Below are 26,720 nucleotides of genomic sequence, written 5' to 3'. Positions count from 1 at the left end.
TTCAAGAGATTTCCAAAGTTCTTTGACCGCATTCTTTTCACTATACACGCACAATGAATATGACAAACCATTCAATACGTAATTTCTACACAAGAAATCTTAATAGGGCCAAGCACCAATGACCGAAGCCGCTTGCACATTAACTTTTGGATGCACGTTTGCATTTGATGAGGTTCATCAATCTTAGGAGTGAGAAGATCCTCCATGAGGAATTGTGCAAGACTCAAGATCGTGAGGTAGAAGAGCATTTTTTTACTATCATCTCTTAAAGTTTGATGCCATCTCTTAAAGTTTGAGTCATTAAACTTTTCTTCCTTATTTAGATGGTTAGAGGGAACCGACATCCTCACGTTGGAAGTATGTGTTTCAGTAGTCATTTCTAAAACAAAATCAGAAACGTTTAAAAATCCGAGATAAGAGTCAAGAACTAAAAAAATGCTCACAAAGACCACTCACAAAGATAAGGAAAGACTTTTGGAATTTCAGAGTGATAAATTATAAATTGATGTATAAAAAAGAATTAGAGTGAAATGATATATATAGTTGGAAATTAAACCTAAAATCATTTATCCATTCTTTAATCAACGACCACTAATTCATCCATCCAATGACTCTCTTGCTTGCCATTTCATAATAATTATTATTGGCCGTTACAATAATTTTATAGTTACAATAATAATTAACAATATTTATTAATTATCTAGTTCAAATCATTAATGTTAATTATAAAAATTAACAAATTAATTTTTATTTGAATTAAATTTTATCTTAATTCACATTGAATTTAGTATAAATTTTATTTCATTAAATTTCACATTAATTTATATTTAAATTTGATGTAAATTTTATTTGTATTAAATTTCACCCTCACCCCTCAGTTTATAACTGAAAAAAAAGGTTATACAGAACCATTAAACCCATTAGCAAAACGATACGCGCGATTCATGCTATCATTGCCACCATTTTTCAAATTCTTTTAGGTGAAACAAATACAAATAAAAAATCAAGATAATTTTTAAACAAGTAACAAATAAAAATTAAGACAAAAATTTTAATACTAGAAGGTATCAAATGACAATCAATAAAATCTTTAAATAAGATATCAATAAAAAAAAAAAAAATTTTTTAGATAGTAGTCCAATCTAATTTATTTAATTTTGTATTTATTCATTTAGTTTTCATATTAAAATAGTTCATATTTTAATTATGGTAGAATTTAAATTATATATCCAGGTCGTGAAATGTGAATATTAAATTATATATCCAGGTCGTGAAATGTGAATATTAAATTATGTATATTAATCATATTAGTTGTATATTTAATTTGTGATTTTGATATACATTATGTATTATTAATCGACACAAATATATGCCGACGTTAATGGCAGGTCTAATCCTAGAATAATAAAAGAGCTCAGTAAGTAATGAGATTATGAGTGGGAATATAGAGACATACTTTTGTAGGTTGTGTTTCATTGACAGTAAGACTAAGATGGTCAAGCTCCTTACGTCAGTCTGGTCCGATCGTTTAGCGACTCTTTCAATGAGACGGGAATGTAAATAGAAAACAACCCCGAGAAAGTGATAGGGTGGTCGACATAACAATAATGACATGTGTCGATATGTCACGACCTGACCTGTTTACTAAGATCTTCGTAGATTATTTATTTAATTATCAATTAATATCATCTACTTCATTTTAAATTTTATGATTTCATTATATATGTTTATTTTCAGATACTTGAATAAAATTATTGAATAATTCAATACCCAAATCCAAACAAGACAAAGTTTACAAATATGTTCATATTATCCTCAATCTATTCACATTAACTAACTAAAATTAAACCGTAATTTCTTGGAATATGTGTATCCTTAGTATTCATATTTGTAGTTTGTTTTAGGATTTTAATAGGAGATAAAAGTTATATAAAAGATAAATTATATGACATATCAATTCTTAAGAAGTTAAAATGTATATATATATAAATTATATATGTTATTATTTTGTACTTTAAAATATCTCAAATGAAAATTTATATGTTTTATTTTATAATATCTCAATTGAAAATTTATATGTTTAATTTTATAATTGTATGGTTGATATAAAGGTTAAAATTGCATAAAATTGATAAACATTTTTTACATTGTAAATAAGATGACAAAATTAAAAAAATGGATTGTGTTGTTACTTATTTCTAATGTTATTATTTAAAAAAAAAAATCAATTTTATTATTATTTAATATCTTAATTCTTACCTTTTAAATGATAATTTAATTTAATCTATATATATTTTCAAATTAGCTATTCAAATATAAATCTACTATAATTTATTTTATATTTTTAATTAATCATATAAAAAAATAACAATAACTTTTTATAATAATATATAAAAAATAAAAATTTATTATTTAATATAGAAAATAATAATAAAACAAATATAATAATATAATAAACATATATTTTATTTAATTATTTTTGTAAACTATATTTTTATTAATTCCTTCAATTTAAGTCTTTCAAAATATATCCCTCCAAATTTCATTAATATCTATTATTAGCATTTTTCAAAATTTATTTTGGCCTCATGTTATTATAGAACCAATTCACAAATCACCTTTTATATAAATAGACTAAACAATAACCCATAGCCCTTTGACATTGACAATGATTTTACATAGGAATCAAATTATTTAATTTTGATTCTTACTAAAATTGCGATTTAAGAAGAGTAATTACAGTAAAAGATTATGCTAACAACCGAAAAAAATAAACTCGAATAAAAAAAGACTAAACATAACAAAGATTTTGTGTAAATGTACTAAATATAACCAACTCTTTTGTGACATTGCTATTGGTGACCTAACACTTAGATTGTTATAACACCCTTTGAATAATACACTTTCCAAACATATAAAACCAACTAAAATATCTATGAATTATGTAACAATAGTTGCGATTTCGTGTTCTTATCCCACTGAAATCCCGCCATTTCGGCCTCTTCAAAAATCTCCTTACACTTGGCCATCCTTCCCGATGCCATATAAATAGCAAACAAATCACGATAAATATCAAAAGTAGGCGAGAAACCAGCTTCCTTAAGCTTCGCGAAATACCTTACAGCTCTTGTCAGATCGTTCGACGCAACAAAAACCCTAATCACCACTCGATAAGCAGGCAGATCAAACAAAATATTCAAACTCTCCATTTCCCACACTATCTCCAAAGCCTCCCTATATCTCCTTTCAGTATAACGGCTATAAATCAGAGTGGTATAAACAACTATACCCGGTTCATGCCCCGTTTGAACAAACCAATTGAAAAGACTCTCAACTAACTCGAATTTACCTAACCGAATGCAAACCTTCATGATCGAAGTACAATCTTGCTGGTTCAAGTTAAGATCATCTCTTTCTCCGAGTTCTTCAAGTAATGTCACCACCATTAGTTCTTTATCAGGATTCTTTCCTAATTGGAGTATAAGTTTAGCGTAAATGCTCGAATCCAACATTCGATTTGAATCTTTCGCGATTTGAAGAAGCTTCCACGCGAGTCCTAACGTTCCTCCTTTGATGAAACCTTTAACCATTGCCTCAATCACATTTCTGCTAGCCAAGCTAGTGAATTTACGCAAATTGAATGGAAGTTTCAGCTCGTGGCTTCTAGCCAGGACTTCAACAGTTGAAGCTAAGATTCGATCATCAGGGAATAAACGTGGTTGTTTCTGAGCCCAACAGAGGGTTTCGAGTGATCGCTTTGGGAGACCTAAATGGCCTAATTCTCGAATTGTTAACGATAGAGATCCTTTCCTAAGAAGATGAGCTGATTTGTTTAGAACTTTGGATACATCTTCATCTGGATTGAGGCTTCTGATTTTATTAGCTAGATCAATTAAGAAAGTGGGGTTCTTATACAATGAATCGTTGAACAAGGGTTTTCGTAAGGGATTTGTTTTCGGGGTGGGAAGACTTAAAGGTCTGATTTTGTAAGGAATTGGCAATGGAAGAGCCCTTTCTCTGTTCTTCAATTGTCCAGGTTTTTGAGAAATTCTTCCTTTGAATAGAGATGAGATAGCTTCAATCTCATCTTCACCCCACAGAATGTCTTCTTCTTCTTCATCGTTTTTTTCCCCCTGTTGATCATCATCATCGTAATTATCAATTGAATCAGATAATTCAGACTTGTTCATCGTCTTCTTCCAGACAGTGTTAACATATGTATCAGGGGGAAGCTCTGTTCTTCGTCTATAAAGACGGTTTCTTGGAAGCTTGTTGTTGTCTTTCCTTTTAGGTTTTGAGACCATAAGAATTATTGAAGAATTCCTCTTGAATCCACAGCATAGAATTTGTCTGTTGTTCAATGTTGAATGGGGATAACTTGATAATAGAAGTAAACTATCCATAATATAATATCTAGAGTTTCAGTTCTCATGAGCATTTCGTCGAACATATGGCGTGCAGAAACCCATTAAATCTGAGTAAGAGATGAAAAGTAGGGTTTGATTTTAGGGTTTAGGGTTTTGCAGAACGCACCTGAGTAAGAAGATGAAAACTAGAGGTAGAGGTTCGATTCCATGGCGATTTCTCTAATGGAGGGCCGCAGAAGAAGAGGAGAAAAACATTTTTTATTTTTTATTTTTTATTTAATGGAGTGAGAATCATTCGAAATAAGGAACTAAAAGGTTAATCTTCGTTTTTATTTATTATTTATTTATTGACTGGTTTCATAAAGATTGTATATTTATTTTTTCAATTAGAGTTTATTATTATTATTATTATTATTATTATTATTATTATTATTATTATTATTATTATTATTCAAGATAGAACTAAGAACATATGAATAAATCATACTTCACAATAAAATGGATTACATTTATAAGATATTTAAAATTTCATTTTATTTTTAAAGAACTTAAATTTAAATCAACAAATATTTTATAAATATGTACTTAAATAAATTATATTTTTAAACATTATCCGATTTAAATTAATATTCTTAACTTAAATACTTGAAAAATAAATATTTATATTATCAGTCATTTTAAGTTTAAAGCGTATTCTAATTTAATTAAAATTTGGTATTCCACTAAATCATTTTATATTTAGTATCTTAAAAGTTATAAATTATTTTGATTTTATAAAAATAAAATAAATTTATATTAATTTTTACTATTTAATTAAATAAACTAATGTAAATGTTTTTTTATTAATTATTTTTTAAATTAAATTTATATATAATTATTATATATAAAAAATAATTATATATTAATAATTTTATTTTAAAATTAACTTTTATAATTTAAATTTTAAAGTAAATTTCAATTTTATGAATTTTAAAAGTAGTGAACTATTTAATTTAAACTTACAATTTTGAGAATGTGTTTTGAAATTAACACAATTTGTCCAAATGGTAATTATCTTTAAACAAATTTAATATTTTTTCATTTCATTTGTTAAAATTTAATCTTTAAATAACCTCAATTCAAATTTGATTGAAGAAAAAGAAACCCATCTACCTTTGAAATGGGTAAAATAAAAAGAGCATAATCATTTGGAAACAAGTTTAGGCTTATAAAACCATAAAAATCCAACACAACTTGTAAAGCTAATATTGGAATTGTACACAAACCAAGTGAGTTGAAGATGTCGAAGGCGATTAAACAGAATAACAAACAACAGACCAGACATAGTCCATCTTCTCCGTTTACCATCCATACTTACCTTGAGTTTGCGCCTTGGTGAGAAAACCCCTAGATCTACGCTCCGATAGTTCTGTCTCATTCTGTTTCATATCAAAATAGAGCGAACTAATTTGATGCTTCCTTTTGTGCAGCTTCGAAGGCTTCCCTTTTGTCGAAACAGCCTGCCACATACCACAAAAATAAGACAAGACTCAATCTTTAGTTACAAGCAGCAATCATTGTCTATTCACGATCAAATTGGCTCCTAAAGGATTCCACCTTTCAGAATTCACAAATAGATCAGACAAATGAAGAGTTCCAACAAACACAAGCATTCTGCCTTAAACTTTCATGATTACATTGGGCCTAAAAGGACCTTATATAATTGATTTTTGCAACTCATACACAAACATCATCTATAGGTTCATTCCTGTCAAAACATATAATTGATATACACTAATCAAGTATACCTACAAATTTCCAAGAAAATAGCATATAATAATAATAATATAATACTACTACCTCTTGAGAGTTAACAATCAAGTTCTAAAAACAACTTGAGATTAGAAAACAACCTAATATGCCAAAAATCAGTTGCGATTAGAACAACCTTTGGTCAACCTAAACCCAACCCATTCAAGGTAGCTCAAGTGGTAAGAATCTTGAACTTATAAATTGAAATCTCGAATTTGATTATCTGAAGGAGATGACAACCCCCAATAGAATAGAGAGAAGAGATAAACTGCTAAATTTGTATTCAATATTCAGTGTCAAAGATGTGTATAAAAGGGTTACTTATCGCAAGAAGGAAAATGAAATCCAGCAGCAGCGAAAGCTCTCAAGCACCCAACCATAACTTCTAATTCTAAATCTAAATCTGTATTTAACTGTTCTGATGTACAAGTAAAGTCTAATTGCTTGTGAAACTATTCATTGTTCTAACACACTAACCTAAAAACAGGTTCATGAAAAATCCAATTCACAATGCTAGGAGGCAATATCAAATCAAATTTCAAAAGGAAACTATTAGGTGATGACAAAATGCAGAAATAAACAAGAGAAACCTCTCAAAATTTATTTCGAAAGCTCCATTACCTGATAAGATGGTCCAAATGCTATACCAGTACTCTTACTCTGATCAACCCTCGGCCTGTTCTTCATCAAATCATCTTGCTTCACCTCAACTATGTCCATAGGGACATCACTCCTCCTCCCTCTCTTCCCAGTCACTTTCCCCATGTTTACAGCCAAATAATCAATGGAATTGTTTCCCATATGTACTTGATCACCATAAGTATCATATCCAGAAGAATTTGTATAATTCTCATAGTTAGGATCATCATAGTTCCCACCATACGGCACCAAGCTGGGAGTATTATCAAAACTAGCAGCTGCAGAAGAAGAACCCTCTACTGTTTGCCCTTCAAATTGCCCCAAAGCCTGACCAGCTTCCGGATGAATCTGGGTGTTATCATTTGAATTTGAAGAACGGACATCAGCTTCAATAATTGATCTTCTTCCTCCTCCTCCTCCTCTACCAGAACCCGATGGAAGGGCACCTAAAGTGGTTGCATATTTGGGAGCAGGCAGATTTGACAAGAAAGAACTGGAAGAGAATGGTTGTGTTGAAGAATTTACCGGCTTTAACCCTTCTCTCGGTTCGTCTTCATCATCATTATCATCATCATCATCTGAAATTCGAGAAGTTAGGATTGGAAGCTTGAGTTGGACAACCCTTTTGGGTTTAGGGTTAGTATCCTGGGGATTGGGCGGAAGAGACGAGAAAGTCGAAGATGAATCGGGAGGTGGAAGAGACGAGAAGAGTGAAGAAGTAGATCTAGGGACAACCCTAGATGATGATGATGAAGGTGGTTTTGCAGGACGATGGTCTTTTTCTTCCTCATCAGAAGAGGCGTAGTTTGAAAGTAAGGAGTCCATATCTCTAGAATAAACAAGATTGGTTGATTAGGGTTTGATCAAGAATCACAATCGAGCAATAAGGAGAGCGACGTGCTTATGAAATTCTCATAAAGACAATAAAATTCCAGAGAAAGATATATATAGAGAGAGAGGTTCGCCTGAGAAAATTGGCACCGGCGATTCTCTGGTTCGCCTGAGAAAACTTTTGCCTTTACTGCGGCTGCGTCATTTTGATGGTCATTTTTTATTATAACCGAGAAATGAGCCTAATAAAATTTGCAAAAAAATAACCACTTTTATGATAAAAATATTACTTTACGTCACAAGACGGACGGATAATGTTTGAAAAAAGACCTACGAACATTATATCGCATCACGCGAGATTATTTTTACAAACATTATCAGTTCGTCGCATGACGTGAAAATGTATTTTCGTCCGAATTAAGGATGACAATGGGGCGGTTTGGGGCGGGGAATGCATTTACCGTCCCTGTCCCGTTTTTATTTCAGGGATTTTTTTAGTAACATTCTCGCCCCGTTCGGTTTCGGGATCCCCACGGGACACCGTTAATAAAATATATTTTTTTTAATAATAAAATTATAAAATAAAATTATATAAACAAAATTTTTAATATAATATATATTGTAATATATTGAAATTTTATATTATTATAAAGAAATAAAACTTACTACCCTTATAAAATATAGTGAATAAATAAATATATTAGTAATTTAATATATTTAATTATATTTATAGTGTTCGGGCAGAATTAGAGTGAGATCGGGACGGGGACACAAATACCATCCCCGCCTTATCTCCGTTCGGTTTCGAGGGAAAATTGTTTCAAATGGGACAATTCAGTTCAGTTTTCGCGATGCAGTTTCAAATTAACATCCTAAGTCCGAAATCATTTTTACAAAGATTTATGGGCGCCGGTCATTTTTTCATAGTAAGTTCATCTCATCAAATTTTATGTTTAGACAGTTTAAAAAAATATTATTATATTTTAAAAGTATAATACATTAATGCTAGTCTCATAGTTTAATATTTAAACCATCAAAATACAATATATTATACATCAAAATACTATATAATATTATAAATTATAATTAAAATAACAAGATAATAAAACATCAAAGAAATATGATATACTTTGTTAATGCATTATTGTTTAATTATTCAAATAACACACGTCATCTATTTCTTATCATTTTGCTTATGTACAATATTTAGATTATTTGTATAAACTATTTTTACTAAAATTACATAATAAAATATAGAGTATGATTAGATATATAAATTTTTAAAAATAATGAGAAAAATTATAATATTAGGTTAAAAAAAATTATTAACATAATATTCTAATTAGTTTTCGGTAATTTTAGTGGTAAAATAGTTATTTGCTGTGTGATAATTGATTTTTGTTATTGTTTTTTTTTTTAATTATGATATTAAATGTGTTAAATTATTTTATAAAGTAAGAGAATTTGTGTTATAAAGTACACACTCACAAGATTTAGCTCATATAACATATTTATACAAGTGTGACAAAAAAAACAGCAATAAAATGAAAAGATTAATCATTGAAAATTTTAAATTATTTTTCTTCTTTCCATTTTAAAAATTAAAGATCATGGTTAAGTAAGCAACAAGAAAAAAAAAAATGAATTGAAAATTTTGTTTATAGTGAGGAAGAAAAACAACTAAATCAAAAATATTATATTTATTTTGCTTGTTAACTAAAAGAAGAGATGTGTAAATTGACATAATTGACTTAAAAACAATTACATATTTATTGTAATTCGTTTATGAAAATAATTGTGACAAAAATCGAATTGATATGTATCATTAGAGATGTGAAAATTGATCACTCTTATCGAGACAAAAATGACTAGACAAATTTGAAGGTTTAAAACATGTGTTATCTTAATTTAATTTAGACCATGTCTACTTGTCTATTATTATTAATGTTTTATAAACATGTGATTATTTATTAAGTTGAGTTAAATTTAATATAGGTAGTGAAATGCTGGCTGCAAGTTCATGGAAAAAAATATGGTTTTATTCCGTTATTATTTATCGTAAACACTTATTCATTTTTTCATTCATATCTCAATATCAAAACTCAACCGAAACAACAAAATGATTTTTTAACCCGCGACGTTGTTTCGCTCATAGTTTGGGGACCCTCTCGGCTTTCGCTACTAAAAGTTTCTTCCCCGCATGGGCCAGCCAACTTCTGCTTCTTCTTCACCATTGGCTAGCCCGACAGCACAGTACCCATGGTCGCAAACATTTTCCCTTCTCCTCGTTCCTCCATATAACAAGTTGTTTCGTGTTTTCACAACCACTGCAGCCTTCTCTTTATTTCTCCAAATCCCATTATTAACCGGAACAGGGACCGCATCGAGCCCCATCAGTCTAGCCACAACCCCTGGTTTACACCAAACCACTCTCTCCCCACCAACAAACCTAGATCTAGTCGCAAAACAAGGAACATTCTGGTTTTTGTTGCGGACAAAAGAAGACCTATACATAGCATCTTTCCCGTCAAGAGAGAATCTCGGGTACTGGTTCAGCATCGCGTTTCTCGCCGATCGAAGAATGTCCGAATTATTGAAATTCACGCACGACATCCTCCGCTCATCTTGGTCAATCTTGGCCCGTCTAGCCGCCGCTCGCTCCTCCAAGTCTAACTCAAGTATCATCTCCTCAAGAGTAGGAGCAACCGTCTTTTGTCTTTCCACTTTTGGAAAGTCGTAAACCGGATGGTCAATCGATTGGCCATCCGTAGAATATACTCGTTGGTTTAGAGTCGAGGTTGAGGCGTCCCCATTACAGGACCCTTTCAATCCTCGTCTCATCTTTGCACCAAAACTGTTGTTCAGATTCAACAATGAGAAATCTTTCATCCTCTCTAATAATACTACACTTGTCTCATTCTATTCCTTATCAAGTAAACTAGAAAAACAAGAATAAAGCCGTGAAAGGAGTGAATGAGGGAGCGGTTATGGTTGGCTTTATGAAACTCACATTTTCTATCCTTTCTCACATGATGATCATGATAGATTTGAATGTTTTAATAAAGCATAATCAAAACTTAAATTACTATTCACCAGCCCAGAAATTGCCGGAAAGTAATATCCAAATGCTATTATTTTTGAAGTAAATGACAACATTGGTTAATAGTAGAGATGGCTGACCTTATTAATGGCATGATCAAGAAGATGATGAAGTAATTGTTACAGTTTGGAGATTCTTCTTCGTCTTCACCTCGTCCTTTATAAAGAAATCCTGAAGAGCAACCATCTCGATACCATTGCTAGATTTCAAACTCTTTATCGCATCAGCAGTAGCTAAAGCTCCAGCAACCGTCGTAATAATCGGAACCTTATAAGCCAGAGCCTTCCTCCTTAGCTTCACCCCATCCATCTGATCAAGCGAAGAATCTGCAGAACTCGTAATAACCATCAACTGAATTTGCCCATTGGCCACCATATCCCCTGCATTTGGCCTTCCCTCGTGCATCTTCAACACCTTCTCAACCTGAACCCCTTCCATCTTCAAAACATGAGCAGTCCCCGACGTCGAAACAATACTAAACCCGACCTCTAAAAACGCTCTTGCAATCTTAGCCAGATGCATCTTCGTCACATCGTTCATGCTTAAAAACACAGTACCCGAAACGGGCAGCTTCTGTCCTGTAGCAATATAAGCCATGGCGAAAGCGGTCGAGAATTCGTACGCGATCCCCATGACTTCCCCTGTGCTACGCATCTCGGGTCCGAGAAGGACGTCGCAGCCTTGAAACTTATCGAAAGGCAGAACCACTTCCTTAACTGAAACATGCTTCGGAATCACCTCCTCTGTGAACGATATCTCCTCGAGCGACTTCCCAGACATCACCAGCGATGCGTATTTCGCCAACGGGTGCCCAATCGCCTTCGACACGAACGGGACCGTGCGCGATGCGCGAGGGTTGGCCTCTAGAAGGAAAACCTCGCCGGAGGTGGTGATCGCGTACTGACAGTTCATCAGCCCGCAAACCTTCAACCGCTTGGCTAACTTCTTCGTCCACGACCTAATCGTGTCCAAGCATTGGTTAGACACTGTCTTCGTTGGGATCGAGCAAGCAGAGTCGCCTGAGTGAACCCCGGCCTGCTCGATGTGCTCCATAATCCCGCCAATGACAACATTCCCGTACGAATCTGCAAGCGCATCGATATCGATCTCAATAGCGTCTGACAAATATTTATCGATCAAGACCGGGCAATCAGGGTCGACTGAGACAGCGTTGTTTAAATAGGTCGCGAGCCTTTCATCGCTGTAGACTATCTCCATTGCTCGCCCACCCAACACATAGGAAGGCCTAACCACAACCGGGTAGCCTATTTCAGCCGCGATGGCTAAAGCATCTTCTCCACTCTTTGCGATTCCTCCCTTTGGCTGTTGGATTTCGAGTTCTTTTAGTATCGCATTGAACCTCTCACGGTCTTCCGCCGCGTCTATGGAATCGGGGGAGGTGCCCCAAATACGGACGTAACCATCTCCACTTGCACATAGCGGTTTGTGTTCTTCCAGATGTTTCTGGATGGGAAGAGCTATTTTGAGAGGCGTCTGGCCTCCAAACTGAACAATGATACCGTCGGGTCTCTCCAAGTCGATGATGTTACAAACATCCTCGATCGTCAAAGGTTCAAAATAGAGACGGTCGCTTGTATCATAATCGGTGGATACAGTTTCTGGATTTGAGTTCATCATGATTGTCTCGTACCCTGCATTCTGCAGATATATACAAAGAAGAGGAAAATATTCAATATCGAAACAATGATAAAAGCATTACTACCTAAACTTGTAAGAGCAAGAAACGATAAGAGATACCTGAAGCGCGAATGAAGTGTGGCAGCAACAATAATCAAACTCGATTCCCTGACCAATTCGATTGGGTCCTCCTCCTAAAATCAAGACCTTCTTCCTCTGAGTGGGAACAGATTCACATTCGGAATCATAAGAAGAGTACATATAAGGAGTATTAGCTTCAAACTCTGCAGCACATGTGTCTACTCTTTTATAAGCAGGTGTAACACCCAAAGACAAACGCATCGAACGAACATCTTTATCCGATGATTTCGTCGCAAAACCAATTTGCTTGTCACTGAAACCTCTCTTTTTCACTTCAAGTAAATCCTCCTTAGTCAAATCAGACAATTTAGAAGACATCATGAACTGTTCCACATCAATCAGTTCTTTGAACTGAGTGAGAAACCATTTGTCAATGTATGTAAGATCATGAATACTATCGACACTCATCCCCCTCTTCATCGCAGCATATACAGAATGAATACGATCAGGATTAGGAACCCGGAGGTTGTATTTCAACTTTTCCAAATCCCAACTAAGTTCTTTGATCTGCGCACATCCCCATCCAGAATAGCCACTTTCAAGAGATCTAACAGCCTTCTGAAATGACTCCTGAAAAGTTCTACCAACCGCCATGGCTTCCCCGACAGATTTCATCTGAGTTGTCAGTATTGGCTCCGACCCCGGGAACTTCTCAAAGGCGAAACGTGGTATCTGCATTCATCATACCAAGCATTTCAGATAATAATATACACAGATTAAAATAACAAAATAACGAAAATTTTGGGGGAAAATCATGCCTTTGTAACCACATAATCAATAGAAGGTTCAAAACTGGCGGGTGTTTTCTTCGTAATATCGTTAGGAATCTGATCGAGTGTATAACCAACGGACAGCTTAGCAGCAATCTTTGCTATTGGGAAACCTGTAGCCTTGGATGCCAGAGCTGATGATCTCGAAACTCTAGGATTCATCTCAATTATCATAACTTCTCCATCTACAGGATTGACAGCAAACTGAACATTCGAGCCACCACATTCAACACCAATTTCCCTTATAATGGCAATAGAGTAATCCCTAAGCCTCTGGTATTCTCTATCGGTCAGAGTCTGAGCGGGGGCAACTGTAATCGAGTCGCCTGTGTGAACACCCATTGGATCAATATTCTCAATAGAACAGATAATGACAACATTGTCTGCCAAATCCCGCATAACCTCGAGCTCATACTCCTTCCATCCAAGAAGAGACTTCTCAACTAAAACCTGTGATGTTACACTTGCAGCAAGCCCCGACTTACAAATTGCTTCAAATTCCTCCCTGTTATAAGCAATCCCACCTCCAGACCCTCCCAAAGTGAATGCTGGACGGATAATGAGAGGGAACTCCCCTATCGTGTTAGCAATGTCAAAACATTCTTCAAGGGTTGTCCCAATCCCGGAAGGAGGGGTCTTGATCCCAATATTCTTCATTGCTTGCTTAAACAAATCTCTATCTTCCGCTTTCTTAATAGCCTCAAGTTTCGCTCCAATCAGCTCAATCCCATATTTCTCAAGCGATCCCCTCTCAGCCAGTGCCACCGCCAGATTAAGTGCAGTCTGCCCACCCATGGTTGGCAATATAGCATCAGGCCTCTCCTTCTCCAGAACTTGCTCAACAAGTTCAGGAGTCATGGGTGCAATGTAAGTCCTATCTGCAGTTTCAGGATCAGTCATGATAGTTGCTGGATTCGAATTAATCAATATCACCTCATAACCTTCCTCTCTTAAAGCTTTACAAGCCTGAGTTCCCGAATAATCAAACTCACAAGCTTGTCCAATTACAATAGGACCTGCACCTAAAATCATAATCTTCTTAATATCAGTCCTTTTACAAACCCCAGGTTTAACTCCAACCGTTCCATCTCTTAATTCAATTTTCTCACTGCGAACCAAACACTGTCTCTTGCCCACCACCTTCAGCTTTCGCTGTGCTTGAATGTTTAACGACAAAAGGTTGGTTGAATTCTTGTCTAACGTAGTCTTTCTACGGAAGGAGTTGAGTTTCGACAGATAAGCTCTAGAAGGAGCGAATGTTGAAGAGGACAACGATGAATGAAGAAGCCTTGAGTACACATTATCACAATGGTTCAAACAGTAACTCATTTTCCAAACTTCCAACAATAAACCTAAACAACAACAACAGACAATTAGAGATTTACATGAAATAACTAAAACCCACCAACTTTACCATACAATACATAACATATATGAACAGATGCAGGAAAATGAAGTGATCTTCATGAAACAGTGATCATTTTAAGAAGATAATGTTTGAATAAGAAAAGAACAATGAACAGGAGAGAATCGGAAGATGTTAACCTTGGATAACTTCAACCCAGCAGCAGCAGCGGCACAGAGAGTGAGAAAAAGTGAAACTTGAGAGGTTTAACCCTAGTCGGCTAAAGTAAGTTGATTCACAAAAGACACGAAACCGAACCAAGTTCCCACTGTAGCACGCGCGGCGCTCAATCCTTGTTACTTTTTATCAATGTCTTGTTTGATATCAGTTACAATATAACTCAAATAATAAATTGTTTTTTTTGAAATTATGATTATTCTTTTTATCATTAATTGGCCCATGCGAGAGCCCAGCGAGCTAATGGGATATAGGCTGACCCACCTGGTGCAGCCCAATGGACACTGTAAAATAAATTTTTATTCTTACTTTTACTTAACAATTAAATTAATATGTAATAAGGGAAGTGTCATGAATCCTAATCATTGTTTATTAGCAAAGACAAAAGACAAGACCATAAAACAACAATATTTAAATTCAAATAATAGTTAGACTTAATCATAAAATGACAAATAGATGAAGAAATAAGCGATACATACCTTTTAGATCAGTCCATATTAGTCTTGTAGACTTATGGGCTAACGGTGAAGTTAATCGAGGACGCAAGACTTAAGATCACCGGGAAGGATTTTCACTTGGACGAAATATATTAAGGAACGAATACAGTAAAAAAATAATAGTAAAAATAATAAATTACCTCTATTGTGCGACTTTTAGGACCCCTTAGAAGGATTTTCACATATAGGGTTAACTGGCGAGAAGAAAAGAAAAAATGGAAAGAGAAAAATTAAAAATAATAAAGGAAGGTAAAACGTTAAAAATAACCGTGAGTTGATGAAAAGTTAAATAATATTTGGTAAAAGAGTGAAAACAATTAAATAAGTAAAAACCGAGTTCACTGTCCTTCTTCACTTAGGAGTGGCTTATTGCCCTTTAGTACAAGGAAATGGTTCAAATCCAGAGCGAAAGATTTAAATTTGTCTATATTAATTTGAAATACAATTTGATATTTACAATTAAATAATTCAAATTAATAATTGTGAATTCTAATAATTTAGATTATTAATTAATTTAATATTATTAATTAATATTAATATATAACATAGAGAAATCAATAGGAAAAAGGGTTGCCCCTTATGGTAGGAATAAAAATAAGATCAAGGAAAAAAAAAGGGCGATAAGCGAACCGAATTCTCGGGTCAGACCGGAATAGGGTTATATACATTCTCATTATGAAAAGGAGTCATTCGAGCGTATCTAATATCCAAATAGATACTATGTTTACATATGGATCCCTACATTCCATTTAGGATTAAATACTTTCTTTGTGATATGGTCGAGGGGTAAGGCGGGGACTGCAAATCCTTTTTTCCCAGTTCAAATCTGGGTGTAGCCTGATTAATAAAAGAATCAAAATCTCCCATATCTGCTGATATAACTAGCCCAATTATTTCCCAATCGAAAGAAAAGCACTGTTTGGAGTCTGCGTGTTTTCAAAAGATTTCCTAAGAGAGATAAATATGTTTAATGAAATATTGTATAATTAAAATAAATTAATAAATAATATAGAAGTGTAATCCGACTTAATTTTTAACTCTGTTTGTTTAAATAAATTTGATACATTTTGTCAAGTTTGTAAGTATAAACAAAATATTTGTGTATATTTGACACTTCAAACCAATTTAGTAAACAAATATGATATTATTCCATTATCATTTTCTTTTCATCAACCTTTCTATTTCTCATCATCCTCTCTATTTAGGTTTAAAAAAAATGTATCTAGTGTAGCACAATGTTATGTGCGACGCTGTTTTATCACAAATACTAAGAATACATTAAGAATGGTGTCTTTAGTTTGGTATCTGAAAATTTTGAAGCGGGATGGCTCTTGACTTCTTGTTAATACTCAACAATACAACTATATGTTTGATTCAGAAAGATAAACATTTGGAAACACTGTAATGCAATTTTGTCTTATTGTTGCATAATCATTGTGTTATACAACTATATACTATTACAAAATCATATCGAACTTATTGTGTTCAATTGTGTTAGAGGAACAGTGGCGCCAGAAAGCGGAAGATCCTGAATTTAAGATAGTACTAAATGTATTGAAATTTTGAACAAAAGGAAATATACAACAACCACTAATTCCACTTTTTCGCTCTTTACTTTATTTAACAGGAGCTTCAGACACCTATAACCAAAAGAGATAAAATTTAAAGTTTTCTTCCTTTAGGTGAAAGATAGGAAAGCAGTAAGCTATAATACCCTCGACCTTCCCTAGTTTCGAATTTAGTCTCGCCATCAACCCTCTTTGGGACCGGTTTATTCAAGAGAAATCTAATTTGTGGAATAAGAAGTCTTACAAAATTTCAAAATTTGACATAGTGATGTCATGATTATTAAACTAGATCTCGTCAAAGTATACAAATTGAATTCGACTATCTAGAATGATTACTTCTCAAATTTGGATTTAGCGCTAAAGTTGTTAAACTAATTATGTTTTATGTTACATCACTTAACAGTGGAAACCCTAAAGAACCATTGAAACCATCAAGATGAATAAATCAAGGAATTGTCAATTATTCTATATATTTATTCTTTCTTGTCATGAAAAAAATTAATTGTGTCATCAAGAAATTAGTCATTCATAATAAGTTATCTAGTATCTCATTATCTTAAATCACTTACCATTTGCAAATGACTTCTTTATTTTTTTTTTATCAAAGATAGATAATAATTGCTTAGCTCTAAAAGACATTAAAAAAAAATTACTTTGCAATAGGACAATCTATTAATATGAACAAATCAACAATTTTGTTTACACCGGTGAAAAAGGGGTCAAAACCGATAGTAAAAACTCTCGGTTTTGACCCTATAACTTTCGGTATAGACACATTACCGAAAATTTAGGTAACTCTCGCTGTCCCTCGGTATTGACTCTTTCGTTAAAAACAATTGGGCGTTTACCGAGAGATATCATAGAGTTTTCGGTTTAGATAACCTAGAGTAAAACCGAGAGTTAATTGAACAACTTTCGGTTTTTCATCAGAGGGAAAAACCAAAGGTTTTCTAATTAACTTTCGGTTTTATTCAAATGGAAAAATCGAGAGTTAATTAGAAAACTTTCAGTTTTTCCCTCCGATGAAAAACCGAAAGTTTTCTAATTAACTATCGGTTTTCTTCAATTGGAAAAACCGAGAGTTAATTAGAAAACCTTCGGTTTTACCCCAAAAGGAAAAACCGAAGGTTTTCCAATTAACTCTCGGTTTTCTTCAAATGGAAAAACCGAGAGTTTATCAGAAAACTTTCGGTTTTTCATTAGAGGGAAAAACCGAAAGTTTTTCAATTAACTCTCGGTTTTTCTTAAGATGGAAAAACCGAAGGTTTTAGAATTAACTTTCGGTTTTTCTTCTATGTAAAACCCGAAAGCTTTTTATATAACTCTCGGTTTTTCCTATGAAGAAAACCGAAAGATTTCCATATTACTGTCGATTTTCCCTAAAAAATGTACAAAATATGCCGATTGTTTTGTTCGCAACCAAAACCTGTTCAGCCAAACCAATATATCAATAATAAAAGAAATGACACATACATGAAATGATCATTATCATTACAAAATTCGCAACCAAACTAATCATCCGAACAATCTGTTATAAATTCAAATCGAAACAACTACTAATCAAAACATGTTTTCAATCGAAACAACCTATCCAAACGTACTAGAATTAGCCGGTGGGGGGAGGAGGTGGTTGTTGATATTGCCTCATAAACAATTCGACGCTCTCCATTCTTGCATTCATTTCTAACTTCTCCATCTCCATTCTTGCATTCGTTGCTTCCTTTTCTACTTGCATTTCATTGATTATGCGCATTCTTTCTTCGTCTCTCTTCTCTAATTCCTCTAGTTTGAGCGCCAATCTTTGATTCTCTTCATACAATCGCTCATTGTTTCATTATGAACTGTTTCCACTTCGATGATCCTCACGAAAGTGTGTGAGTCGGACGCCTGATCACATTCCGAACACTTCCCCGTGTTTTTGTTGTCCGAACACCCTCTCCGTCAATTCAAAATAAGATATTTCAGGTTCGTTACTAAGAACCTCCTCCATCTCAACCTGAACAATTGAAATAAAGTATCATTTCTATAATAAAAAACTAGTCATATTCAATTCACTTACAATTTTCTCTTGCACGTGTTCGTCCGGGACGGGGGTTGGGTTTTCTTTGGTTGGTTTTGGGGTACGGGTCCTCTTGAATACTTCAATGACAAACGGTGTCCGTCCCATTTCAATCGCCTGTTGAAAGAAATGATTTATATAATTAATAACAATCTTTAGATTAAGTTATTACAAATAATGTACTTACCAACTCTTCTTCAACTTGTGCAAAAGTTCTACTTCACGTATGATGTGTGAATTTTAGCTTCTTCCTGTTAATTATATTTGTACTATTGTTTTTCTGAATTTTAAATAAAAAATGAAGTTAGAATAATTAATATCATATTTTATTTGAATTATGAAATCGTACCTTAAATTTTTCCGTAAAGAAATGGTTGCGACACACAAACTCCCAGTCATCTCGATTGTAGTCTGGTGGAGGATTAGCCAGTACCGTCGCCCCGTCTCCTTTGTGGACGCGTATATATCCCTTGTTTAAATCCGAGCGCCATCTATCCCATATCTGCTTGGCGTGTCCCAATCCGGTCTTTCTAAAGGAATCAATAGAACCATTAGTAGCCTCAAACGGATCCTGAAAAAAACATTCAAATGTTAAAAATAATTATTTAATGAATAATGTATAATTAAGTAATAATTATTACCGTGATAGCAGTCCAAAGTGAATCCAATTGGTCCGCACTTAATGCCTTCCACTTTAGAAGACGGTGTGAGACGGTTGAGGGGTCCCGCACAACCGACCCCACATGTCTAGATCACCGTGTTCTTCCCACGTCAGAACCACCTGACCTCTCATCTACCTCTCAAAAAGTAAGAGGAATCATTGTCCCCGTTATCCTCTTAGACATCGTAATATTTTTGTTTTTCCCCGTCTCTTGCGGGCAGAAATTTTTTCAAAATTATCAAATTCATAATTAGATATGTGAATCAATTCAAACAATAACTAATTGTAAACAAGTTACCTGTCAATGATGGGTCGGGAGTGGAACCGTGCTCCTCCTCGTCATCCTCCTCGTGAGGCTCCTCGAGACCCTCGTCTTCAGCCTCATCGTCATCCCCCATATCAGCAAACATACTCTCTACAAACTCTTCGGCCTCAGTAGCCTCAACATCCTCGTCTGCTGGGGGAGCAGTAGCTATCGAGACCACATCAATAGGTGGTTCGTCTCTAGAAGACGATTCTCGGAGCCTTAAGTTTTCTGATTGTACAAGGAGGTTCTGGTATGGCTTTAACAATTTGTCGGGTGTTTTCCTCATACTCTTCCAAGTTTCTTTAGGACCTTCAGACATTCTTAAAGCACCATTAATAAAAATGAGTGAATAATTGAAATAAAGTAGTAATAAGAACGAATATAAAGTAAATAACATAAACCTACCTAATTAATTAATCTTAACTACATATTTGTAAACCGCGGTTTTATTTTTGTCACAATCTTTCAACCGGGTCGGGCTGACATATCAGAGGCGTAGAATACTTGTTTTGCTTGACTCTCCAATATATACGGGTCTTGACTTTGAGTTTTTAAAATTCGGTTTACATTTATACTTACGAAGCCAAATTTATCCACTTTCACTCCTAGTTCCCCCGAGTGTGTATCAAACCATAAATCATCCCCATATCAAACCAAATTATCTAACTTTAATCCAACCTAATTCAAACCATAAATCATCCCTATATCAAACCAAATTATCTAACTTTAATCCAACCAAATTCAAACCATAAATCATCCATATATCAAACTAAATTATCTAACTTTAATCCAACCAAATTCAAACCTAAATGAATCTAAATCAAACAAAATATAACTTCAATCAAAAACTAACCCATAAACGAAATGCAGTTCAATTCATTTCAAACAAAATCTAACCTAAATCGTTTCAATTCAATTCAAAATCAAACCTAAATCAATTCATTTTGGAAACAAACCTAAATCAATTCAATTCAAATCAAAATCAAACCTAAATCAATTCATTTCAAAATCAAACATAAATCAATTCATTTCAAAATCAAACCTAAATCAATTCAATTCAAATCAAAATCAAACCTAAATCAATTCATTTCAAAATCAAACCTAAATCAATTCATTTCAAAATCTAACCTAAATCAATTCAATTCAAAATCAAACCTAAATTAATCCAATTCAAACAAAATCTAACATAAATCAAACTAAATATAATCCAATTCAAACTAAATTAATCCAACAATTTATATAAACTTAACTAACAAATTTAAAAAAAAACTTACCTTTATTGGTCAGCGGCGGAGCGGCGGAGAAGTCGGCGTTGGCAGGTGGAGGTTGCAGGTGGAGTCGTCCGGCAGGTGGAGTCGTTGGCTGTAGGTTGAATCACCGGCGAGATCCTCGGCGGCAGGATGAACCAGCAGCGGCAGCAAGATCCAACAGCTCGTCGATGGAGGGTTCCGTCGATGGGGTCTTCAATAGGACGTCGGTGTCGTCGTCGTCGAGGGGGTTTAGGGTTGTGTTGTTGCCTGCGTGGTCGGATCGGAGAGAGATGCGGCGGGGAAAGTGGGATCGGGGAGAGAGAGGCGACGGGCTGGATGAGAGAAAGAGGGACTGGGGAGAGAGAGGGGATCGAGGAAAGAAGAGGGTTTTATTTTAAAAAAGGTCATTTCTGAAAGTTTATTTGAAAACTTTCGGTTTTGACCATGGTCAATTCCGAAAGCTTTCAAATAAACTTTCGGTTTTGATGGTTATTTCCGAAAGTAATTCATTTAACTTTCGGAATTACCACATCACAAATTTTTAAATTAATTTGTTTTTAATCTTCTAATGACCTTGAACAACATTAATTTAACACATTTGATATCCTTAAAATATTGCACAATCCATATGATCAAAAATTACACACATTCATGAGATAATCAAACATAAACATTCATATACACTTCTCTATATAATCAAACACAATCATAAACATTTTAACATTAAACACAATATTAAATTTTAAAATACAACACACACTTGATTATATTAGCAAGGAGTCTATATTGGAATGTAAAAAACCAATTCATTTTACAAATTATGAAGGGGTAAAACCGAAAGTTATATCATTAATTTTCGGTTTTGATAGCTATTTCCGAAAGTTGATGATATAACTTTTGGTATTACCATTTCACAATTTATTTAAATTAATTGGTTTCTCACATTCTAATGACTTTGAACATCATTAATTTAACACATTTGATATCCTTAAAATATTGCATAATCCATATGATCAAAAATTACACACATTCACAAGATAATCAAACATAAACATACACACTTCTTTATATAATCAAACACAATCATAAACATTTAAACATTAAATACAATATTAATTTTTAAAATTACAATACACACTTGAATATATTTGTTAGGAGTCTATATTGGAAGGTAAAAAACCGATTTATTTAACAATTTGTCAAGTGGTAAAACCGAAAGTTTATTTGAAAACTTTCGATTTTGATGGGTATTTGCGAAAGTTTTGAATAAACCTCTCGGTCCTGACCTTAAACAAAATGTATTTTTGGACGAGTCAAAACCGAAAGTTTATTTGAAAACCTTCGGTTTTAACCCTTCTCAACACTTAGAAAATTTTCTGTTTTTTTTAAACAAGGGTCAAAACCGAAGGTTTTCAAATAAACCTTCGGTTTTGTCCCTTCCCAACACTTATAATATTTTATGTTTTTTTTAAACAAGGGTCAAAACCGAAGGTTTTCAAATAAACCTTTGGTTTTGTCATTTCCCAACACTTAGAAAATTTTATGTTTTTTTTAAACAAGGGTCAAAACCGAAGGTTTTCAAATAAACCTTCGGTTTTGTCCCTTCCCAACACTTATAATATTTTCTGTTTTTTTTAAACAAGGGTCAAAACTGAAGGTTTTCAAATAAACTTTCGGTTTTGTCTCTTCCCAACACTTAGAAAAATTTCTGTTTTTTTAGACAAGGGTCAAAACCGAAGGTTTTCAAATAAACCTTCGGTTTTGTCCCTTCCCAACACTTAGAATATTTTCTGTTTTTTTAAACAAGGGTCAAAACCGAATGTTTTCAAATAAACCTTCAGTTTTGTCCCTTCCCAACACTTAGAATATTTTCTGTTTTTTTAAACAAGGGTCAAAACCGAAGGTTTTCAAATAAACTTTCGGTTTTGTCCCTCCCAACACTTAGAAAATTTTCTGTTTTTTTTAGACAAGGGTCAAAACCGAAGGTTTTCAAATAAACCTTCGGTTTTGTCCCTTCCCAACACTTAGAATATTTTCTGTTTTATTAGACAAGGGTCAAAACCGAAGGTTTTCAAATAAACCTTCGGTTTTGTCCCTTCCCAACACTTAGAATATTTTCTGTTTTTTTTAAACAAGGGTCAAAACCGAAGGTTTATTTGTAAATCTTCGGTTTTGACCCTTCCCAACACTTAGAATTTTTTCTGTTTTTTTAAACAAGGGTCAAAATCGAAGGTTTTCAAATAAACCTTTGGTTTTGTCCCTTCCCAACACCTAGAAAATTTTCTGTTTTTTTTAAAACAAGGATCAAAACCGAAGGTTTATTTAAAAACCTTCGGTTTTGACCATTATGATTTTTTTAAACAAAGGTCAAAACCGAAGGTTTATTTGAAAACCTTCGAAATTACCCCTATTTTTTTGTTTAAAAGATACTATGTTATATAATTTTATCAAATAAAGGCAATATAATAAATAAAGGAAAATCAACCCTAAACAACATTAATAAATCAAAACCAAATTAAAGGATAATAATAATACATAATTATGAAAGCTAAACACACCAAAGTGTCATCATTCGTACGGAAACGATATTACTTAACTAATCAACAATATAATCGAGAAATTAATTAGTAGATGTGGGGGGAGGAGGGTGTGGTTGACTCTGCCTCTTCAACAATTCAATTTGCTGTTCGAGATTCTCCAATTTTTGCGACATTTCAGCCCCGTCCGCTTTAATTTCATTAAGCATTTGGCCTCTTTCCGCATCTCTCAATCAGATTTCCTCCATTTCCAGCGTCATTTTTCTCACCTCTTCCTCACGTGTTGCAGTTTCTGTTTGTGCTAGCAAATTCTGGTATGACCGAGACAATTTCTCCGGTGTACGCCGAATACTCATCCATGACTCACCCATCCTAAATGCATTTCATATATATATATCAAACACAATAACCAAAATATATCATTCATTTAACAAAATCTAACATAATTATATATATTTAACAAACTAACATAAATCTAATCTAAACAATAACAAATCTAAATCAAACTACCAAACAAATAATCTAAAATAGCATAAATCTAGATAATATAAACTAAATGATAACAAATCTAAATCTAAAACCAAAAAACAAATAAAAAATTAACCTGGAACTGAGAAGAAGAAGAGGAGCGTCGGAGGCGACTGCGGCACGGGAGAGAGAGAAAGGAGAGAGAGGCGAATGAAAAAGAGAAGGGGTATGGTTTGTATTTATAAAGGTATTTACCGAAGGTTTTTCAATAAACCTTCGGTTTTGACTATTCTCAGAACCGAAGGTTTATTGAAAAACCTTCGGTAATAAGAATCACGAGATTTAATTTTTTTGTCTTTTTTTGGATGAGTCAAAACCGAAGGTTTATAGGATAAACCTTCGCAATTAACAATTTCAGGAAAAGGTAAAACCGAAAGTTCTTTAAATAACCTTCGCAATTAATCATTCTCCAACTTATTTTATTTTTTCAATTTTTTAGGATGAGTCAAATCCGACAGTTTAATGGAAAACCTTCGCATTTAAACATTTCAGGAAAGGTAACACCGAAAGTTTTTGGAATAACCTTTGCAATTAACTAAACTCCCAACACTTAGAATTTTTTTTAATTTTTGGGAATGTCAAAACCGAAAGTTCTTTGTAGAACTTTCGGTACTAATTAGTAAACCCGAAAATTTTAGACCCCTCTTGGAATCTATTTTCAATAACGAAAGATTCGTTCCTCTCGGGATCAATTAGGAGAGTTTTATAAAACCCTCGGTAATATCTGTCGGTAAAGGTCATTTTTTTACAAGTGTTAATAAATACAAAAGTTTGGAAAAAATGAATCAATTTTGGATAAAAATGCAATAAAAATGATATTTTTAAAAAAAAAATGGGAAAACGAATTAAGTATGTAGTTCGCAAACACACTTAACCATTTAATCAGACAATAAAAAGGATTTTAAATATGCCTTGTTTAGATAGTTTGAGAAATACTTGGAAAATTCTTAAGACAGGAGAAGGTAAAAAGCTCAAATGTTTCAAAATTTAAAATTTAAAATTGAATCTACTCAGTTATATAGTTATATTAGTAAGGAAGTAAGTGTTGAATTCCATACCAAATTATTTCAATTATGCATATCTTCTTATTTCTCCAAACAGTCCTGATCAAATATCTGAATATATAGAGAAATTTCTAATTTTTGGTAGACAAGTTCTATAAACCACAAATGCACCAATTGATCAAGTAAATGGTTTAATATGTTTGTCATACTAAAAACCTAAGAGGGCTTTGTTTCATTGTCTTTTGAATTTCAAATGAATAATTCTTTGTGTGAAGTAAGCATAGAGATTTATCTATAATCCAAATTCACTTTGGGTTAGAGTTCTTTCAAACATTATTGTAAACTTAATAACTTTTTTATTTGAGGTGCTAACAAACCCTCTTTTTCATAGTGTTGAAAGGACGTGATTTTTAAAACTAAAATAGAAAATGGCTTCTTAGGATTAATAATGATCACTTTACACTCCAAAAATTGTACACATTGCTGTAACTTCAAATTGATATTACGAAAAACAAGTTTATGTTGAAAAGTGGAGATTCATAAATCAACAAGATAAATTTGTTCGACTATCAACTCTGTAGAGATGATCAATTGTTCATCATCCTCATTCCATCTAAGTTTTGTACCTCAATTGATGATAGGTAGACAAATAATTAAACTATCCCATCTTCTAGATAGTGACAAAGAGAATGATATTCCAGTTTAACTAAGATCCTAAATTTGAGTTTTATGTTTAACCGTCAGAAATTAATTAGACGTTTAATTTGTTGAGTGTGTTTACGGGATTTTTTTTTGGAGGAATTAAAAGAGAACTAGCATGACATCCCACGTTCATGTCCCCCGCTTAAACTCAAAACGCTTTCAGATGGAATTGAACCTGTGATTTTTTGGTCTCTTAAATCGACTCTTACCACTAGGATACCTTGGTGAGATTTGTTTACGAGATTTATGTTTAACTCGCGGAGAATAGTTGTATCCTAAAATAATTGTTACTTAGACTTTTAAGAAAATGAAAAAGTTAAATAAATTAACTTCTTTTTAAGAAAGCTTAACTTTATGTTTTATGTTTTTTATTGAACAAATTCAAATGATTGGACTAATATTATAATATATATATATATATATATATATATATATATATATATATATATATATATATATATATTTGTCTATACATAAAGATTATTTATATTTTTACCCAAATAAACTTAGATCTAAATAAAATCTTAACACAAAACTTGATTGATAGAATTAATTTAAAAAATCATTTATTATATTTTTACATTTTAAATATTATAAATAATAAAGTGTATTTTATTTGATATTTTGTAAAAATAATTATGATATGATAGAAATGGTAATAAGAACATTAATTAACATCAAACAATACCTAATAATGTGAATTATCAATATAGCTTATCTGATTAAAATAAGGCTCAAGATCTCTTTT

At 33.1% G+C, this 26,720-nt stretch overlaps 4 protein-coding genes across 4 annotated transcripts; all 4 read right to left on the bottom strand.

Moving 5' to 3' along the window:
* Positions 1 to 2,751: 2,751 nt before the first annotated feature.
* Positions 2,752 to 4,628, bottom strand: LOC124911425 (pentatricopeptide repeat-containing protein At2g01860). The gene has a single exon (XM_047451907.1). The coding sequence runs from the start codon at positions 4,401 to 4,403 to the stop codon at positions 2,934 to 2,936; it is 1,470 nt and encodes a 489-aa protein (XP_047307863.1). The 5' UTR covers positions 4,404 to 4,628; the 3' UTR covers positions 2,752 to 2,933.
* An 836-nt stretch (positions 4,629 to 5,464) lies between these two features.
* LOC124911878 lies at positions 5,465 to 7,817 on the bottom strand. The gene is made up of 2 exons (XM_047452408.1): positions 6,780 to 7,817; positions 5,465 to 5,866 (listed from the first exon to the last, which is right to left on the bottom strand). The coding sequence occupies exons 1-2, from the start codon at positions 7,620 to 7,622 to the stop codon at positions 5,708 to 5,710; spliced, it is 1,002 nt and encodes a 333-aa protein (XP_047308364.1). The 5' UTR covers positions 7,623 to 7,817; the 3' UTR covers positions 5,465 to 5,707.
* Positions 7,818 to 9,635: 1,818 nt separating this feature from the next.
* LOC124911346 lies at positions 9,636 to 10,519 on the bottom strand. The gene has a single exon (XM_047451815.1). The coding sequence runs from the start codon at positions 10,515 to 10,517 to the stop codon at positions 9,810 to 9,812; it is 708 nt and encodes a 235-aa protein (XP_047307771.1). The 5' UTR covers positions 10,518 to 10,519; the 3' UTR covers positions 9,636 to 9,809.
* Positions 10,520 to 10,747: 228 nt separating this feature from the next.
* On the bottom strand, positions 10,748 to 14,986 carry LOC124911345 (carbamoyl-phosphate synthase large chain, chloroplastic-like). The gene is made up of 4 exons (XM_047451814.1): positions 14,823 to 14,986; positions 13,266 to 14,629; positions 12,487 to 13,179; positions 10,748 to 12,387 (listed from the first exon to the last, which is right to left on the bottom strand). Exons 2-4 carry the CDS (start codon positions 14,604 to 14,606, stop codon positions 10,825 to 10,827), a joined length of 3,597 nt encoding a protein of 1,198 aa, XP_047307770.1. The 5' UTR covers positions 14,607 to 14,629; positions 14,823 to 14,986; the 3' UTR covers positions 10,748 to 10,824.
* Positions 14,987 to 26,720: the final 11,734 nt, after the last annotated feature.

This window comes from Impatiens glandulifera, chromosome 8 (genome assembly GCF_907164915.1).
Source record: "Impatiens glandulifera chromosome 8, dImpGla2.1, whole genome shotgun sequence".
NCBI lineage: Eukaryota > Viridiplantae > Streptophyta > Magnoliopsida > Ericales > Balsaminaceae > Impatiens > Impatiens glandulifera.
This window is presented reverse-complemented; position numbering and strand designations above follow the sequence as displayed.

Coding starts and splice junctions, on each gene's coding strand:
- LOC124911878 (XM_047452408.1), bottom strand. CDS start 7,622: ATGGACTCCTTACTTTCAAACTACGCCTCTTCTGATGAGGAAGAAAAA. Junction 5,867..6,779: donor CATTTGGACCATCTTATCAG/GTAATGGAGCTT, acceptor GGTATGTGGCAG/GCTGTTTCGACAAAAGGGAA.
- LOC124911345 (XM_047451814.1), bottom strand. CDS start 14,606: ATGAGTTACTGTTTGAACCATTGTGATAATGTGTACTCAAGGCTTCTT. Junction 13,180..13,265: donor TTGATTATGTGGTTACAAAG/GCATGATTTTCC, acceptor TGATGAATGCAG/ATACCACGTTTCGCCTTTGA. Junction 12,388..12,486: donor ACACTTCATTCGCGCTTCAG/GTATCTCTTATC, acceptor ATATATCTGCAG/AATGCAGGGTACGAGACAAT.
- LOC124911346 (XM_047451815.1), bottom strand. CDS start 10,517: ATGAAAGATTTCTCATTGTTGAATCTGAACAACAGTTTTGGTGCAAAG.
- LOC124911425 (XM_047451907.1), bottom strand. CDS start 4,403: ATGGATAGTTTACTTCTATTATCAAGTTATCCCCATTCAACATTGAAC.